The sequence below is a fragment of the Misgurnus anguillicaudatus genome, chromosome 24, assembly GCF_027580225.2.
Source record: "Misgurnus anguillicaudatus chromosome 24, ASM2758022v2, whole genome shotgun sequence".
Lineage (NCBI taxonomy): Eukaryota > Metazoa > Chordata > Actinopteri > Cypriniformes > Cobitidae > Misgurnus > Misgurnus anguillicaudatus.
Genome location: NC_073360.2, coordinates 31,217,788 through 31,233,421, shown reverse-complemented (window position 1 = coordinate 31,233,421; position 15,634 = coordinate 31,217,788). Strand labels below are relative to the sequence as shown.

The following is a 15,634-nucleotide window of genomic DNA, read 5'->3' as shown; positions in this document are numbered from 1 at the left end:
GAGTTCAGGATTTTTAGACGGGCCTAAAACTGTGGCTCGATTACGTACTTGAGCCACTGCGCATGGCTCCGCTCCTAACACAGTCACGAGCATCCGTTTATGTTGTAGCTGTATTTCAAACTTGAGAGAGACAGCAGCTATCCTGCGAGTGGACTGGAGAGCAGAAAATGCCGCCTATTTTTCCAAGATTTTGATAACTTGTTTTATTTACTTACAGTTTCTTATTTCCATTAAAGCTCACGTAACACACGCTGTTTCTGCATTTCTGATGTTAATCTGGAGTACCTATAGAGTAGTATGACATCCTTTATATCTCTGAAGAGTCTTTAGTTTAATCAGATTTATAAAAGAAAGATTAGCTTTACCGAATCTTTCCGATAACGTACGAAAAAATGAAGAAGGAGGTATAACATGGGAGGAGCGAGTACGAGTCATGCAACACTATACAACACTGTTTTAACTGATTCACTACATGTTTGTGTCATTTATATAATATGCACACGACTATTTCCAACATAAGACAGAAGTCTTACTTACCACGTGTAACTCGCCATGACCTGGTTGGGAAAATCCACCGCATCAAACGCACACGCAAAACTCGGCTGCTACCCTGGATAATAATCTATATCCATTGTTTCCATAAGGCTGGATTTCTTCTCCTTAAATCCAAAAACACACTTCTTCTTTCGTGCCATTGTTGACTTTTGAAATTAAACAAAGCTGAGTGGCGTGATAAGCTGTTAGCAGCTCTAGCGTCTCCCGCTGATTGACGGGTGGGCGGGGTTTTCCGGGGGAAGTTTTCCGGGGGAAGCCCATATAAAGAAGTGATACGTATCAAAAACCCCTGAAACGTCAGTTAGAACCATAATCGAAAAAAATTAGTACGAACCCTGGCGAAGTGCATTCGGCACAGAAATACTCTGTAACAAGTCCAACTGCTGTTTTGACACTTTTAAGACGTGAGGTCGCTGTGTTCACGTGCACTGATGACAGGCTGCTGTGTGTGAGCGTGTCAGGTGTACGCAGACGAGAGCAGCTGTGAGGAAAATTGAAGTTCAAATGGTCAAAACTTTAAAACGCATGCAAATAATAAACCTTCGCCATGAGGATGCAATTGTTCGCCATAGATGTGTGTTGTATACGCTGTTTGATGGGGATGTGAAGACGGACATCATTCAGACATCTCTGTAAAGGCAAATCTGCACATCGCACATGAGAAACGGGTTATAAAAACGCTTGCATTGCGTAAAAATGCTCTTTAAATGCATGCTGCATTCATGTGCCCTAAGATGACAAAGATAAACACAATGATCGGTTCATGAGGTCGGCAAATTTAGCGAGTACCAATCGAGTCATTTAATGCTGTTATAGGCCGATACCGATCTGCGGCTGATCGATCGGAGCATCCCTAATTTATATTTGTGCTGGTCAATTATTAACAATAGGTGAAATTGAACTGCTAGCAAAAATTGGAGAATTTGGTGGGGCCGAATGTTGTTTAAGATCGTAACAATTTAAGGGTTTCGTTGCAAAACGAGATAAATCCATTTTTTAACATTTTTGTCAAAACATGTTTATTATTATGTTATCATGTTATTATTTTGTTTTATGGTGCTACTTAGCTGTATTTTTTAAGTTATGAAGGTTTAATTCAAAACAAACCAACTGCAGTTGCATTGAAATTAATTGGAATGCACAACCAAAAAAACGTGATTTCTGAACAATTAAAAAAAACGGTGGTTATCTCGTTTTGCAACGAAACTCTTCAATTATTGTTTTTAAGAGCCAAAAAACAGTTTAACCTTTTAAATACCAAATAAACATCTTGTTTATTTATATTTCATTCTTTCTTGTTTGTTGCTTGATAAGAATAAAAAAATCGGAATCGTCCAGTTTGCTTGTAAAAAAAATCGGAATCGGCCATGAAAAATCAAGAACGTTCATCCCTATTATCTGACATTACAGGACTTTAAGAAAGCCTGCAGGTTTCTGTTTTTAATAAACACTTAAGCTTTTTTATTAATAATACTGCATACAAATTTCTTGTATTTTCTAGATGTATTCTAATAAAGAGACTGAAAAATAAATATATGTGTATTATACCTTAACAAAAGCAACACATCTAGTAGCGGCATGGTGACCTTTTGCACAATATTGTATGTTTACATGAAAATGTTAAAAAGGACTTGGCTAAAAAGTGCTTAAATTTGACTTCAGAAAAGATATAAGAACCTCGCATTTATCCAGATTTTAGCATTTCAAGTTTTTTACCACATGATGGCAGCATCTGACTCTTAGTTTGAAGCCTCAAACGTGATAAACTTTCATTCAAAGTACTTAAAGGAAACATCTGGTTACCCTCAAGTGACTTTAACATCCGCTGCACACTGTGTTTTGGCAGATGGGTTGTATTTAATCAATTTACTTTAAAGGGATGATTTACCCAAAATAGAAAATTCTGTCATCATTTACACATCCTCATGTTGGTGTAAACCTGTATGAGTTTTTTTTATTCTGTTGAAAGCAAAAAAAGATATTTTAATAAATCATGGTAAGAAAAACACAGATGACGGAACCCATCGCGTGGGCTGCGTTGGTACCAGTACAAAACCGGTTTGTCACTGTGACCTTCCTTTCTACTGAAAATCACAATTTGTCCTAGGCAAAGATCATATTGATGAGCTGCTCCTCGCCCACTCCCTGCAGCAACCTCCAACAAATACCTGTATGATTAAAGTCTAGTCTGACCGCGGTTTCACCCGATCCTGATGTCACCTGCATCAACACAACAAAAAACCTATATCAAGACATTAAAAAAGGGCATAATATGTACTCTTTAAAATCTTAACCACGTTGTAATTAGAAAAGTTGTTCTTTTTCCAGATATTCATCGCGGCGTGCTGTTCTTTCACGCAACACATGTTTTTACTAATATAAATCCAGCTTAGGAACTCATTGTTTTATTGTCTTGCTTGTTGGGTGGTGCATTCATTCTTGTTGCTCTTGCACCCAGCAGAAAGGTACTTTCTTAAAGTCTGGAGTCAATCATTATGTTTTCTATGAAAAATTTCAGCTTATTGAGAGATGGCTTTTGAGTCTCAAAACTTGTTTGTCATAATAAATGCATGAATAAATGTGAATGAATGCTGAATCAGTGCTTTAATGCATTTCTCTCTCGCTCTCAAAGGAGGACTTCAGTCTGGAAAGCGCTTGGCTCACGGGAGGTCTAAGTATCCTGACTTCTCTCCCTCTTGTGCCTCAGTACGTCTGCCTGCTGTGTGCCAGTAAAGGCCAACATGAGGTAAACCTTCTCTGTCTTTTCATTACTGTAGCAAGCTATCCTTCAACATTTATGTAGACATTAAATATTTGTACACAAATTTGAGTCAGCCAAATATCAAAAGTACCCCATGATTTACTCACCTTCAAGCAATATGAGATACAAAAGTCCATCTTCTTTCAGACGAGCACGTTTGGAGTTATTTTAGCACATTTCTTTGCTCTTCAAAGCTTTATAATGGTAGAAAACAGGGATTGGGGAACATCTGACTTAAAACCCCAAAAAAGTGCATTCATACATCCTTCATAGAAGTAATCAACACAGCTCAAAGGGTTAATAAAGGTCTTCTGTGGATATCTATATTTCAAACTTTATAAACTATAATAACTAGCTTCTGGTAATGACGCATCTTGGACTCATGTTTTAGTGTAGTGAGCGCTTGTTGCCATGGGTACGTTTCGCAGTGACTCTCATAAACCCTCATTCAAGATGGCGTCATTATCGGAAGCTAGTTATTATAGTTTATAAAGGTTAAAGTATAGATTATTTCTCACAATATGGCACCATTTACCCGCAAAAAGATCTTTATTAACTTATTGGAGCCGTGTGGATTACTTATCTGAAGGATTGATGGACTTCAAAGTCATAAGTTGTTCCCTAATTATAACCTTGGAAAAGCAAGGACATTTACGAAAATAACTCCAGATGTGTTCGTCTGAAAAATTGTGGACATGTGTATCTCGGATTGCTTGAGGGTGAGTGAATCATGGGGTGATTTTGATATTTTACTGATGAATCGCTTTAAAGCCGTCCTTAGTATACAGGTCCAAAAATATTGGGACAGAGGCATATTTTGTGTTATTTTAGCTGTTTACCAAAATGTATTCCAGTTGCAGTTATATTAAGAATATTGGCTTACGGTCCGCACTCCCAGTTTTATTTTGAGGGATTTCACATCCATATTTGGCTGAAGAATTTAGGAATTACAGCCGTTTAATATGTAGCTCCCTCTTTTTAAAGGGGTCAAAAGTAATGGGACAGTTGGTTTAAAAGTTGTTTTATGGACGGGTATTGTCTGTTTGTTAAATAATTTCCTCATGAATGACAAATGTTAAAGGTTTGGAGTTGCATTTGGAAGATGTGGGTGTCTGTGAACCGGGTGTGCCTCATAAGTAGAGGTGTCACGATTCTCCAAATCCTCGTTTCGATTACATTTTCGGTTCTAAGGTTACGATTTCGATTCGATTCTCTTTTTTTTTTTTTTTTTTTTTGAAAGATAAAAATGCTATGCCATTATTATTTATTATTATTATTATTATTTCTTATTATTATAGTACCACATTAACATGCACGTTGCCTGCTTTTCCTCATATTGGGGGTTTGTGGGCTTCACTTTACGCGAGAGATCATGTAGAGAGAGGATTCCTTCTTGCACACACATGGACTTAATGCGCTCCTTTTAGACTCCTAACATCTGAAATAAATCCAGTGCGTTATAAACAGCTGCGCTTCTCTTTGTCTCACGTGCACGCGCGCTTGCATCTGTCCGACGAAGTGTAAACATAAACTAAAGTAGTAATCCTTACATATTTGTTCAGTTTTATGCATTTCATGCGAGCTGAGGCAAACTGTCCATTTTGTTTAAAATATAAAATATAACCCGCTGCATCTTGGCGCCTCTATCACTCTCGTGCACGTGCAGAGAGCTCAGAGTTTTTTTTCCCCCCGCTTGGCAAGCCGACCGGACGTGACATGGGGGCATGGCAGCATCGACAATCCCATTTTTTAATTCGAAGTTTGAGGGTGTTACTTAATTTCGATCGATTTCGATTGCAGTACAAAGCATAAACCCCATCCTCTCAATTCAAACGAATGGGACTCTGTAATAAAAAAATTTAAAAATATATTTACACTTCCAATAAAAATTTCCGAAAGATGGTTTTGGTCCTTTAAGGTAGATGTTATTACGCTGATATATGTTCAACTGTTCATTTTGCTGCTATAGAAACTGGCGTGGTTGAATTTGACGTGCGAGCGGTTGGGCGGAAGTTTGATATCTGCGCATGCTTTGACTCCAAACTGACGTTTTTACGTAACATGGCGCCGACCATGGTTGGACATTTTTGGCTTAAATTCATTACAATGGAAGGAGGCGACGTCGCGTTGTCCATCTTTTTTACAGTCTATGGTGTGAACCAATTCGATTTCGATTCATAAGCTATCGGATTGATTCGATTCCGATTCTCGGACTGATTTTTATTCTTGATTCATCTCAATGAATATAGATTTAATACAAATACCAGTACTTTTTTTTTTAAGAAAACAGTGAACATTAGTTTACAAGTGGGTAATTAATAAAAAGAAATTAAGAGCCATCAACCTGTATATTACACTTTTTTATAGGGATGCACCGAATCCAGATTTTTTAGGTTCGGCCGAATCCACCGTTTAAGATTCGGCCGAATCCGAAACTGAATACCGAATCCTACTCGCATCCTTATTCCATTAACACAGTAAAGCACATTAATGAAGTAAACAACGTCCACAGCAGTGTATTTTTCATTTTATTTAATTTTAACTGTACATTATGCCAGGATGACAAGTTGGAAAACTATTTTGACAATTACCATAAGCCTATGCATAATAAAAGCGATGCGTTGCGACACGCTCGTTTTTCCAATAAGCAAGCAGCTCCGCGCTGAAAACTATATACTTTGAGTGAGAAGCTCCGCTCGTCAATGTCACAGTCTTCACACGGCCGTCCAATTACAGTGGAGGAGGGGCGGGACATTACTACAGCAACCAACCGGCTCACAGCTGAAGCATCACTGCGACCAAGCGCTCGGCTGAAAAACAGCTGGCATTTGGCGTCCTCAAGGCGTTTTCAGCCGTGTTTAAAAGTTTTGGTGTGTCCAGCCCCTAAGGCTCACCGAAAGAAAAAGCTCATCTCCACGTCAGCACCCGATGTGTGTAATCACCGGCCGCGTGACGTCGACCAGCGTAGCGCAAGCCTAGGGTTCGGTTCGGTGGAAAAAAAATCTAGGATTCGGCCGAACCCCGTCAAAAAGCCCAGTATTCGGCAGAATCCGAATCCTGGATTCGGTGCATCCCTACTTTTTTATTTTACGTACACTTGGGTACAATAAAACAGAACCCATCTCTAATTTTCAAATGCATACAATTATGTTAAATACAATACAGTTTTGATGCAAGATGAAAAATGTATGTTTAAAAGTCAAAACCGTCGCACTATTTGATTAAACAGGATCAAGTTATTTCATTAAAAAAAAATCGGTTTGTGACCTTTGAGAATTTTTTTTGCCCAGCCCTAGTGTGAACCCACATCATGTGGTTCAGGGAGATCTTCATGCAAGTGATACAGACCATATTTAGGTTTCAAAAACATAACAAATCCATCAGAGAGAACGTTAAGAGTGGCCAGATCAGCAATTTAGTACATCCCGACTAAAAAACAACACACTGGTGAGCCCGGCAACACAAACACTCCGTACGTCTACATAGGACAACAGTGGTGGATGACCGCATCATCCCCTCCACGATAAAGAAAAACCCCTTCACAACGTCCAGAGAAGTGAAAATTAATCTTTAGTTACATCACCAAAAAACACCGGCGATCCAGTGCCAGATATTAGTTTTATCTCTACAAATAAAGCTTTCTGACAGCTTGTCTGAGTTTTTTTGGAGTCTAATTTCCCCTTCCTATTCTTGTGGCTTTTGTATCTTGTGGTGAACCCTCTGTATTTCTGTTTGTAATATCTTCTCTTTATTGTTTTGATTGACAATGAAATCCTGAAGAGTGTTCTTCATTTGTCTGGACATTGTAAAGGGGTTTCTCTTAATCATCGAGAGGATAATGCGATCATCCACCACTGTTATCCTATGTAGACATACAGGATTTTTATTTTGCTGAGCTAACCAGTGTGTTGTTTTTTAGTCAGGATGTTCTGGCCTCTCTTAATGTTCCTGCTATCTCTCTGATGGATTTAATGTGTTTTTGAAACCTAAATATGGTTTGTATCACTTGCATAGAGATGTCCCTGACCTGAATGATTTGGGTTCACAGCCACAGCTTTCAAATGCAACTGTAATATGTCGACTGTCACTGAAATACATTTTGGTAAACAGTTAAAATATAACACAAAATGTGCCTCTGTCCCAATATTTATGGACCTAACTGTAAAAGACGTCTTTCCTTTAGCCCAACACATTAATGTTTATTATATTAAATGATATCCTCGGTCTTCCTACGTTTGTAATGGCATTGAAACGACACCATTTTTATTTAAAGCTCTTCCATCATCAAAAAAAAATGGAATCCATGTGACTTCAGATTCGTTTTTAATGTCATTACAAAGCTAGAAAGAGGCAGGATATTATTTAATATAACTTTAAACTGTGGTTTCACAGGCATGTTTGAGCTGTCTCAACTGAAAATAACTTGCACTGACAGATCTTGAAATATGCCAGTGCTATTTATTTGTGGCATTTAAGCCACATGCACACGTGACATTTTTGGTTACAGTTTTGCCATCTTGACAAATTTCTAACTTAATTTCTGCTGACATTGGAACAGATGCTGCACTGTCAAGTATGCTGTGAGCCTTTCCATCGGTTCTGCTTGGAACCTTCCGAGCGCCCCCTGGAGGAGAACAAGGAGAACTGGTGTTGTCGTCGCTGCAAGTTCTGCAGGGTCTGCGGCCGCAAGAACAAAGAAACCAAGGTAGTTTGCGAGGCATCTGAGATGTAGTTTCTTGAATGTTCTTAAAGGGATAGTTCACCCAAAAATGAAAGTAATGTCATTAATGACTCACCCTCATGTCGTTCCAAACCTGACCTCCGTTCATCTTCGGAACACAGTTTTTGATGTTTTATATTTAGCTTTCTGACCCTCCATTGAAAATCTATGTATGGTATACTGTCCATGTTCAGAAAGGTAATAAAAACATCATCAAAATAGTCCATGTGACATCAGTGGGTCAGTTAGAATCTGTTGAAGCATCAAAAATACATTTTGGTCCAAAAATAACAACTTTATATGCAGCATTGTCTTGTCTCCCACGTCTGTTGCGAATGCGCGTGCACAGTGATGCTGCTGACGTAGACACTGCTGACGTGTTATCCTTAGTCATGTTTGCAAAGATTTTTTATTCAAACTTAAAGCATGCTTCTCTCTCAGACTGTAAACGAAGCTCAGGCGCAAAAAAAAACTTGGGGGGCACCAGATAACACGTCAGAAGTGTCGTATGTCAGCAGCATCACTGTGCATGTGCATTCGCAACAGACAAATCATTGTATTTTTGTTATTTTTGGACCAAAATGTATTTTCGTTGCTTCAATAAATTCTAACTGACCCACTGATGTCACATGGACTAATTTGATGATGTTTTTATTACCTTTCTGGACATGGACAGTATACCGTACATAGATTTACAATGGAGGGTCTGAAAGCTCTCAGACTAAATATAAAACATCTTAAACCATGTTTCCAAAGATGAATGGAGGTCTTACAGGTTTGGAGCGACATGAGGGTGAATCATTAATGACATTATTTTCATTTTTGGGTGAACTATCCGTTTAAGGAATCTTTGCTGACAAGTATTTCTCACTGTACATTATTAAATGTTAAGCTCCACCATTCGTTCTCTTTTCTGATTTTAAAACAGCCTCTACTGGAATGTGAAAGGTGTCAAAATTGTTACCACTCTGCCTGTCTGGGTCCCAACTACCCCAAACCCAACAAACGTAAAAAGCTTTGGGTAAGTTTAGCTGCATGGGAACTTTCCTCAACATGCAGGACATTTAGGAAATAACTTTTTTATGTCATCACTCATCACTTTATTAGGTCAGTGTCTGAAAGCAAACCCACAAGACTATTGCCAGTGTATGGGGAAACCCGAGACCCTTAGAATATAAAGCGCAATTTGACCACAAATTAAACTCAGGCTTTTTTAATTTGTATGCGTGTACTGTATGTTTTTTACTGAATAACCTTCGAGCTGTTCCCATGCCATGATTTATAGTTGACACAGCTGTTCAGGTGTCTCAATCAGCTCCCTTGTTCAGTAGTATGGGAGTCTCAATTGCAAAATCTTTCCAGTGCACTGGAATGTTAGTTCCCTAAAAATTCCAGTGAGCATTGATGGTCTCTATGTTCCCTTACCAGAAATCCTGTAATCTTTTCTGATGCTGTCCAACAGCGCAAAATCGTGCGAGCCAACTCGATAAACTTTATGAAAGGAGACAGAACTTTTATAAAGACAAACATTTGTTTTAATTTATGCATGGGGATGTAAGAGAATAATGAAGCCGTTTTTGACAATGTACTTTAATAAAAAAAATTAAGGCCGAGAGTTGTTGGCTTTGCCAGTTGTTGATGAATAACAGCTGTGAATATCTCATTTTCTTAAAAGAAAAATCCAGATAATTTACTCATCACCATGTCATCCAAAATGTTGATGTCTTTCTTTGTTCAGTCAAGAAGAAATTATGTTTTTTGAGGAAAACATTGCAGGATTTTTCTCATTTTAATGGACATTAATAGAGCCCAACATTTAGTTCTTGACTCAACACTTGGCGGTTTTTTTCGACGGAGTTTCAAAGGACTATAAACGATCCCAAACGAGGCATAAGGGTCTTATCTAGCAAAACGATTGTCATTTTTGACAAGAAAATAAAAAATATGCCCTTTTAAACCACAACTTCTCGTCTAGGTCCGGTCCAGCGCGACCTAACGTAAATGCGTAGTGACGTAGGGAGGTCACGTGTTACATATATATAACGCGCATTTGCGGACCATTGTAAACAATAAACTGACACAAAGACATTAATTAGCATCATTCCACATACAACAACGTTGGAACAGTCCACTTTCTCAACACTTGTAAACACTGGGGCGTAGTTTCGCGTTCGTCCTCTGTGACCTCTTGACGTGATGATCTATTGCGTGGGGTCGCGCTGGCGCATCACGACCAGACCTAGATGAGAAGTTGTGCTTTAAAAGTGCATATTTTTTATTTATTTTTTTGTCAAAAATGACAATCTTTTCACAAGATAAGACCCTTGTGCCTTGTTTGGGATTGTTTGTGGTCCTTTGAAACTCCGTTGAAAAAAACTGTTAAGTGTTGAGTTGGGTGTTGAGTGTTGGGCTCTATTGAAGTCCATTGGAATGGGAAAGATCCTGCAGTGTTTTCCTCGGGAGGCATGGTTTCTTCTCGACTGAACAAAGAAAGACATCAACATTTTGGATGACGTGGTGGTGAGTGAATTGTCTGAAAATTATAAGAAAATTGAATATTCCCTTTAAGCTGCCACGTCGCAGGAAAATAAGTGAACAGTGTCCCAATGTAAAGTGAACAAGGGTCCTTACCAGTGCCCAAACCTGCATACATGATATACTGGTTCGGGAACTAGGAAGCGGATTGAGACAGCCTATATCTTTTCTAAAATTGAAATGTCACTCTTTACTTCAGGTGTGTATGACCTGCATAAGGTGTAAGAGTTGTGGCGTGACTCCAGGGAAGAGCTGGGACACGGAGTGGAATCACGACAAGGGTTTGTGTCCCGACTGCACACGATTATTTGATCAAGGTAAGACCTTTAGTTTCGTCCTATCAGGTGAGAACATTTATGTATAGAGCTATTATGGGAAAAACAAATCCAAATCATCTATAAAAAGCTTTATTGGGTCTTTATGATGTCCATTAGATATTTGCTAATCCAGTCATATCAACAAATGATGCATTGATTAGATCAAAGGTTTTCACATTTTATGACACCCTACCTAATATATATATATATATATATATATATATATATATATATATATATATATATATATATATATATATATATATATATATATATATATATATATATATATATATATATATATATATATATATATCAATTTATATGTTTTTGTTATGTTTAATGAATGTAAATTATAGGGGCGTGACGAGATCTCGTGCAATGATATCTTGCAATTAATTTTTTCACAAGATTTCTCGTGGACAGGGTTCTCACAGGTCCTTGAAAGTTTGTGAATCTGGGGGGGGGGGGATTCAAGGCCCTGGAAAGTTTTTGAAAATATACATACATGGATACAGGTCATTGAAAGTGCTTGAATCTATTTTATGCTTTAAGTTTTCTGGAAAAAAAATCATATTTTCAAAGGGGCGTGGTGTACGCGTCATGATGAAAATGAAAATATTTTTATTTAAAACACTCAAATAAAACTACATTTTTGAAGAAACTATGATAGAAACTGAACACATATTAGATTATTAATGAATTAAATGTTTTTAGCAGATACCTCTAACGAAAATAGCTACGTGATGATGAAGTGAAACTAAAGGGTTAATAAACATAAACTGAAGCAGATGTAGTAGAACGTCTGGCGAACAATGATAGATAGCGCAAACATTGTAAAAACGGATTATTTCCCACTATTAATTACATTATCTTAAAGGAGTGTAACTAGCATGTAAATAATGCACATAAATAACGTGAGCAAGAGCGCTCAACAATTATTTCGTATCAACGGGCACATGCAACCTAGCTAGCAGGTTGCTCAGACAACAAAAATCACCAGCTAACTTGCTTTAAATTTGCAAGAACTATAGACTAATACAATAACAGGCTTAAATAAACAACATTAAAATAAGTCCACTTACAGTTCTTACGGACACGCGTTTTATCAACTGGCTATTCTCCAGACAGTTGACGGACCATTTCGGGCGTGTGGCGCACGTGCACGCTCACGTTGTGAAGCGCGTCCGCGCTATTCTCCGAGATGCACTTGACGGCCTTTTGTGCAGCAATATTTATTTATTTATTTATTTATTTATTTATTTATTTATTTTGGTGACCTACTTAAGGCAGTAGGGTTTCCCAGCTTAGGCGGGCCGCCTGAACTGCAAAGTGCTGTGGGAAATCCTGTGAGTTTGTTTCTATTGCAGCAATTTAAATCTTGTTTCATAGCACTAGAGTCCCTAGAGTTTTCAAAATTTAGGGCCTTAAAAGTCTTAAATAACTGAAATAATTTTGAACAGATCTTAATTTTCCTACGTCTATGAAACACTGTCTCTAATGCTCACAGCGCTTTAGAAGGGTTTTCTTTTTTCCAAGAAATGGAATGCACGACGCAACAAATGTTTTATGACTCTGGGTCCTCTGTGACTAAACACAAGTCTTATAGTATGAACAAGAAAATAGTGGAATTGTTGTTTTTGGACATTGATAAGTCATTCAGATGTGTAAAAAATACACTGCAAAAAACTGAAATCTAATTTTAAATCTCAAAATAAAGTCTAGGGGTGTGACAGGATTTCCACATGATATCAAAATGTCAAACATGATTTTTCAGGATATAACTGAATACTGTGGTGTTTGGAGTCTGTTGACATATGTAAAGCCTTTAAACTTCGTTCTGAAGTTCTCAATGTGAATAATTTACAAAAATCAGTCTTGTGAAATCAGCATGAAGTTGAGTTTGTGGCAACCTTCTGTTAGGGTTGTAACCGTATACCTGTATGGCTGTATACCACGATATTGACATTTGTGATTTTAGCACCATGAGCATTTGCTTATCTACAGTTTTGGACACATATTAAAGCAGATCTCACATGCACTGCTGCGCATATGCTACTTTTTCCCATTTAGTGCTTAGACGCCACTCATACATACTGTATATACTGCTGAGAAAATGTGTCAGAACCAGAGGCTACAAATTCTAATCTGTATCCCCCGCAAAATAAAGTTAAAATCTACAGTATGGGAACACTTTCTGTATTTGTAAATGGCTCTGCACTTTTTGCTCTCCCATTTATGCTGTTCAACAGGAAGGACAGTCTGGTTTATTTTTGTCTAAGCTCTAAAGAGAAATAACTTATTCCTTTTTTGTTCAAATGGGAGATGTGCAGCTCTATTACTTACTTACTTTTACTTTTGACTTGATTGTCCCCCTAAGGGGAATTTCTTTTTCATATTAATATTATTTTTTTTCAAATGGTAGACTCATCCTTCCTAAAAAGGTTTTTTCCCAGAAAAAGTTTTATATAAACCGTATGTCCAACGCAAAACCCGTCTGCATTATTTAAGGGTCATTATGCCTGATGTTTAAATTAAATAATGGTTGTTTAATAGCGTACACCATTTAACTGTGATATTTTACGAGACGACTATCATACCGTGAAGGTACAACCCTACCTTCTACAGTGCATGCATTATTCTGTCTTTTAATGCGTGCGTTTTTTTTTTTTATTTCCAATAATGTTCATATGGGAACTTTTATAGTCTGAGGTGCGTTCTGTTTGACTTTTAATCCTTGTTAAACCTCTGACTAAAACTTAAACTGCACCCTCTGCAGCCATTTGTTATAATACACTATGGGGTGGTTTCCCATATTGTACTATCAGACTAAAATGCATGTTCAAGCTACTTGGAATTTTAAAAAAATCATGCTTTGACGTATTTGACTCTTTTCCCGCCATTGACAAGTTATCTCGTCAATCCGCAATACCGCTATATCCACTTCCGCAACTTATAAAACTCGGAAGTATCGCCCCAGGGCAAACAGCTGTATGTTCATCTACGTTTTAAAGGATCGCTCTGAATCTGATTTCTATCAAAAGTCCTGTACAAAAATGGAATTATCTGCTCAAAATGTTGTGTTTTCGAAGAAATCTACCCATATTTGAGAGTTGATAAAAAGAGAACTGATTAAGGTAGGATGAAACATTGTTTTTGTTTGAAAGCAGAGGGTCTGTTCTTTCATTTAATATATTGTATGTTTATATTTATATTTAAAGAAGATCATTTTCTGGGAGACTTTGATGAAAAATCATGAAAAATGCTGGCGGGGAAAGAGTTAAAATGTATCCATGCCATTGATTTGTCTCAAGAGACAGTATTTTTATTGTAAGGTATGTTTGTTATTATGGACCGGTTTTCCGGACATGGCTCAAAATTCCCCAACTAAAATACATGTTTGAACTGTCTTAAGGGAAGACAGCTTGCACTGGCATAACTTCAGTCCCATTGTTTTATCTCGAGGTCCACACCAATAATGAATTTTGTGAGGTATGTTTGTAAAAATGACAGTAAATTTGAAACAGAAATTATATTGCCTTTATTATATCATTATTGTCATTTTAAAGGTTATTGCTCACTTACGTCTCTTTATTACCAAGAAATATCAGATTACGTGATCACCATCAATTATCAAGATAACTGTTAGTGACAGGAATAGTTAAGTTAAAACTTTTAAAAATTGTTGTGTTTTCAGATTAATAAACTCTATTTATATATTTTTAGTTTATTTTAAAAAGTTCTGGTGGAGCATGGTCATGTGATCTAACCAATCAGGGCGAAGAGGTGCCTATAAATAGCTGCCCCTCATCTCTGTCCCGTGACAGTTTTTTACAGCATCCCTCCACCACCCCATCAACTCACTCTCAGCTAGTTTCATCTATCCCAGTTAAAGAGGGGTTAGTACTCTGGATTCCTGCCAATATTCAGAGCTCGGAGCTCTTGAACAGCATGCCAAAACTGCTTTTATCTCATTCTTTATCGATTAATGTGAACTGGTGAAATTCCATTTTTTTATTTAAGTTCCGAAAATCTTGTCTCTCTCTCGCTAACCTAATCTTGTCATCTTAGACTACCCCTAAAAAAATGCGTCTTGTTTTTTGTCATAAAAGATTAAAGGGCTTAAAAAAACACACTGGACTATATAACTATACTTCATTCTTGTGATATACGTCTTTAATTTCCTTCATAATTGCCTTTAACCTCTCGACGTGCACTAATTCGTGGGCGGGATGACTTCAGTTTTTTTATGCTGCTAACAATATCTATATAGCCTACTGTCTGCAAACATTAATAATATTGACATTACTATACATCGTTTAAAAGGTCTACCGGTTTAGCATCAGTGTATGGTCTCTGTTTTGAGATACAGATGCTATAGCATCATAAATATAGTATTTTGTGACAGAAGTCCAGATGACAACATGCAAAATATAAATCATACTTACCTTTGTGTTGATATAACGATCGTGAGTTAAATCCAGTCTGTTTCAGATGTTTGAAAAACCCATGGAAACCGTCTAATAGAATACATCCAGTGACCATTTTTGTCCACAAATGCGTATAATCCATGAAATATAGATCTATAGTTTGTTGTTTACATCAGATTTCGCATGAACTTCTTGTAATAGAATATAATATGCAATCTGAGGACTATTTATGTCATAACACTGAAAATGTGATTACACTTTAGGTTCTAGTAAACACGTAAACCCACGTTCAAACTTTGTTTTTAAAAGTAGGCGG

At 37.3% G+C, this 15,634-nt stretch overlaps 1 protein-coding gene across 1 annotated transcript in view; it reads left to right on the top strand.

Annotated features, from left to right (window-relative positions):
* Positions 1–15,634, top strand: part of kmt2bb (lysine (K)-specific methyltransferase 2Bb) — a 53,885-nt gene that overhangs the window by 18,942 nt on the left and 19,309 nt on the right. Inside the window, exons 12-15 of the mRNA XM_055197123.2 lie at positions 3,188–3,301; positions 7,875–8,021; positions 8,965–9,057; positions 10,771–10,888. Of these exons, the coding sequence (XP_055053098.2) occupies positions 3,188–3,301; positions 7,875–8,021; positions 8,965–9,057; positions 10,771–10,888 (472 nt within the window). The remainder of the gene's footprint in view (positions 1–3,187; positions 3,302–7,874; positions 8,022–8,964; positions 9,058–10,770; positions 10,889–15,634) is intronic.